This window comes from Erigeron canadensis, chromosome 7, assembly GCF_010389155.1.
Source record: "Erigeron canadensis isolate Cc75 chromosome 7, C_canadensis_v1, whole genome shotgun sequence".
Classification (NCBI taxonomy): domain Eukaryota; kingdom Viridiplantae; phylum Streptophyta; class Magnoliopsida; order Asterales; family Asteraceae; genus Erigeron; species Erigeron canadensis.
Genome location: NC_057767.1, coordinates 37464336 through 37468623, shown reverse-complemented (window position 1 = coordinate 37468623; position 4288 = coordinate 37464336). Strand labels below are relative to the sequence as shown.

At 35.8% G+C, this 4288-nt stretch overlaps 1 protein-coding gene across 1 annotated transcript; it reads left to right on the top strand.

Annotated features, from left to right (window-relative positions):
* Nucleotides 1-283: 283 nt before the first annotated feature.
* Nucleotides 284-3565, top strand: LOC122608574 (F-box/FBD/LRR-repeat protein At1g13570-like). Its single transcript, XM_043781667.1, has 5 exons — nt 284-445; nt 1555-2752; nt 2833-3033; nt 3146-3314; nt 3404-3565. The coding sequence occupies exons 2-5, from the start codon at nt 1580-1582 to the stop codon at nt 3421-3423; spliced, it is 1563 nt and encodes a 520-aa protein (XP_043637602.1). The 5' UTR covers nt 284-445; nt 1555-1579; the 3' UTR covers nt 3424-3565.
* The last annotated feature ends 723 nt before the right edge of the window (nt 3566-4288 follow it).

Below are 4288 nucleotides of genomic sequence, written 5' to 3'. Positions count from 1 at the left end.
ACGACTCCGTGTTGAAACAGAAAAAAAAATTCGAAACGTTCGTGTTGATATAGTAGGTGAGTTATTGTGATGTTAATGCCAAATCATGAAAGTAAAAGAACGAAGTCTCGGTTTCCTTTTATTAATACAGTAATAAAGAGTAATAATTTAAGAAAAATTAAGAGGGATGTTTCCTTTTTTCTATCAAAGGGCCCCTTTATATATGATTCGAGTGATTGAGCCGCCTTTTTCTTTTATATAGAGTCGTTGTGGTTTTTCAGTTTCGTTCGATCGAACAGATTAAAGGACCAAAACTTCTCTTTTTCCGGTTTTCGACAAACAAGCCTTGGTATCTGGTGCTTTGGTAGTCCTTTTGGTTTATTCATAGATCTGCCGGAGGGATATTCATAATATTGAATATTAGATCTCATCTGCTCATCATATACGTATCCACCAACTTGCAAAGGTATAACTTTTAATTACGTCTTATCATTCTGTCTTACATATATATGAATATATATGAATGTTTATATAATATAATATAAAATATATATGTGCGTGTGTATATGTTGGTATTTAATCTTGCATCTCGTTTTAGTTATAAAGTTGATAAAACATGATTTTCTAACATTATTTTGCTTGAGAGATCTTGCTCGATACTTGTCATGAAAATTTTTCCAAATTAATCACGTGGCTGCTGGTATTCCTTACTAATCAACACTACATATTATTGTAATAAATTCACCTTTGGTATACTTATTGCCCAGATCCACTTTGACTCCATCTATAGTCCTTTTTTACTGTTGGGTTATTCGGGCCATTCACAAGTCACGGGTCTAGCTAGCATATGGGGGCAGTTAGGTTTGGCTCTAAGTTTGGAGTATAAGACCACGTTTATGGAGTTTGACATTATCTTTGTTCTTCCATATATATGTATGTAGTCTAGGTTGTGTGAAGTGATCAAGTGAGAACCAAAATAATGGTGCTAAAAAACCATCAGCCCTTAGAGTTACAAAAATTTAAGCAATACATCTCTTGGATCACCACATCAAATCCATACCATTTCCATATGCGTCCGGTGACGACCCCTTTAGAACGGATAAGGGCAACGCCCGTACCGTATCCATACGTTTTCAACACTTATTTTTTTTTAAAAGAAAATAAAAAAAAAAAAATTCAAAATATAAATTTTCCTAAAAAAAAAGTTAAAAACCACACCAAAAAGGAGAAAGAGGGAGGGAAAGAACCACGGTTCTCTCCTATGTTTTGGTTCTCACATTAACCCTACCCCTAATTTGTTTGTTTTACTAGGCCCTAGTTGTTTGGTTGGTCAAGTTTGTATCCATGTTCTTAGGCAGATAGTTTAATTTTTCTAGTGTAAATAGGTGTGATAGTGTTGTGTGTATGTAGTAAATTTTGTCTGTTTTGTTACTTGTTATTTAGGTGATCAGATACATCATTCATAAAAAAGATTTACCTGTTACTTATTATTTGTTTATACGCGTAACAAAAAATTAAGCGAACAAGGTTGATTTGTTACACTTTTATGCACTAATTTCTTGAATTTAACTTTAGATACAGGGAAGGAGTTAAAAAGAAGATGGAGGAAAGCACGATTGATACAGTGGACCGGATTTCGCAACTTCCAGATTCTATTATTCACCACGTACTGTCGTTTCTTTCGGATCGTCCAAAAACACTTGTTCGAGTGAGTGTATTGTCAAAGAACTGGTATTCTCTAACAGCTTCTTTACCGATTTTGAAGTTTGACTGGTTACGTCTATCGGGTAATTTTTTCAAATATGTTAAGTATACCACGTCAAGATTATCCGAGCAAAACACCAGTCTACACAAATTAGACATCGATGCAATCATACGTGAGCCTGCCCATGGAGATATTATTGACAAATGTGTTAGGTTAGTTCTTCAAAAAGGTGTGCAGGTGTTAGTTCTGGAAGTTGCCTATCGCAAGGGTCAGCAGATGTATCATTTGCCTACCCAACTCTTATTTGCTTCTTCGTTGTTGTCTTTGAAATTATGTAATTGTGAGCTGCCTTCGACATTGATGGTTTATACTAGGATGTTCACATCTCTGAAGTTGTTGTCCCTTAAAAATGTACCAATAGATGGTGAAGTGATGACATATCTAATCGATAGTTGCCCCGTTCTGGAAGAACTTAAAATTAAACACTGCGACGGCTTCAACAGAATTTGTGTTAATGCACATCAAACCCTTCAAAAGGTTCAAATTAGAATTCCGGTTCCAATTGATAGGATAGATATCGCAGCTCCAAATCTACGTTATCTTCTTGTGGATGGAAACATACGGAAGCCGACACTTATGAACTTAGCTTCGTGCGAAAAGCTTAAAACATTCTGTTACTTCGGGCATCTGTCAGAACCAAATTTTGTTGACCTTTTATCCAGCCTCCGTTTTATCCAAAATTTGTTTTTGTGTTCTAGTAGAGATAAGTGGAGGCTTTCAATTCCATCCTTGAGGAGCTTGGCACTACAATCTGATTGTGACCTAGATGAAATTGATATCAATGCCCCTAATTTGCTTCTGTTCGATTATTCTGGCTGTGGTTCATGTCGTGGGCAAAAGTATCTTTCCACTCCTTTTAAAAAGGAGGATTCGGTCCGTCCAACTAAATTTATGCGGATCAACACATTATTCTTTCATGTTGACGCTATTTGGTTTCAGAAGTTGAGGTTCTTTTTGGGCAAATATCAAGGAATCGAAGTTTTGAAGCTGCATATTGGTGTGAACGAGGTTAGTTTTTACTCTGATGCATATTTGGATGTGTTATTACTTGGTTATAACTCATTATTTACGAATTTTCTTTCTTACAGGACGGCATAAATGTCAACGAATTAATGGGGATCAACTCACCACCTTATGAACTCAAGCATCTGCACGTAGCATTTTACGATTTACAAGATTTTGAAGATGTTGTAGATGCTTTACTTTGGTGTTGCCGGCCGCTATCACTAACCTTAAGACTGGAAGCTCATTGTATGTGGTTGAAAAATCAAAGGCTTCATAGACTTAAAGTAAGATTTTATGATTTTTCTTCTATGAAATACTTCGCATTATTCCTTGATAACTTTGTGTATTGTGAGAAATCACAATCTTTCCTCAACATTAGCTTTCCTTTTTTTCCAGCATCCATACGAAAAGCTACTGAAACAAGAAGACCGAGGCCTATTCGACATTAGGTTTGTCTTGACTCACGTTTCAGAAGCCAAACAACACTTCACTGACTTGAATTCGTTGGTTGAAGCAATACATCGTGACGAACACCCAAGCACAATAACCTTCATAAAGGAAAGAGGTACACTTTTTTTTTTTTGATTTAACTAATTTAGCTACATGTGTATAAATATAATACATTCTCTGTCTCTCTGGTTTATTTTCAAACAGTTATTGAAGAAGCGGGGTAATAATGGAACAATTGAAGGCATTGGATCCAGCAATACACCATGCCTGTCTATGTATATCACACTTCTTGTCTCTACCTCTTTATGTTAATATTTGTAAACTTTTATTCGATTCCTATTTGGTTAGATAAAATCAAAGTAAATGTCGTGGATTTTTCATACAGTAATTACTGCCGTGTAATTTACCATAAATTTTATAAGATCCATTAACATTAAGAAGATTGGTAGTTTTGGACTGATTGACCAGCTCCACTCCAACCAAATAATGATTGATAGCGAATATTTTAAGAAAATGGGACTTGTCTCAATTTGGTGTGTTTAGTCACCTGAGCCCTTAGCTTCGTCAAGGGAAAGAAATGGGTGTTGACAAATGTATTTGTCCCATTAGGGTAAGTCATTATGGCGTGAACCCATACACAATCATGTAATTGTAATGTTTATCTTTTGTGTCATAAACACCCGGTATAACTGTTCCTCTTTTACGAAGAAAATAAATTAGCCAAATTTATGAGTTCAGGAATTCAAGTAACCAAGGACCAGTCTTCTCAACTCTGAGTAGTCATGAGAATACCAAAGTTCCTAGCAACACAGAGGCAAGTGGCACCGTGAGATTGTCATCTAACTTGGTGCTTATCGGATGGGACTCAACGGACGCGCTTGTTATGGGCACCACTAAAAAGCCAACCACCATTCCAAAACGTTTCTCAACAAAGCCAAACATTGAATAATAGTACATGTAGCTAAACACATCACCAACATTACATCGGAAATTCACAATAGCTAGGTTCTTCAAACCCCAAGGGACTGAACTCTGAACCATAAATGGACTAGTAAAAAGTAATGATACTTTAAAGACAATGTAAATGAA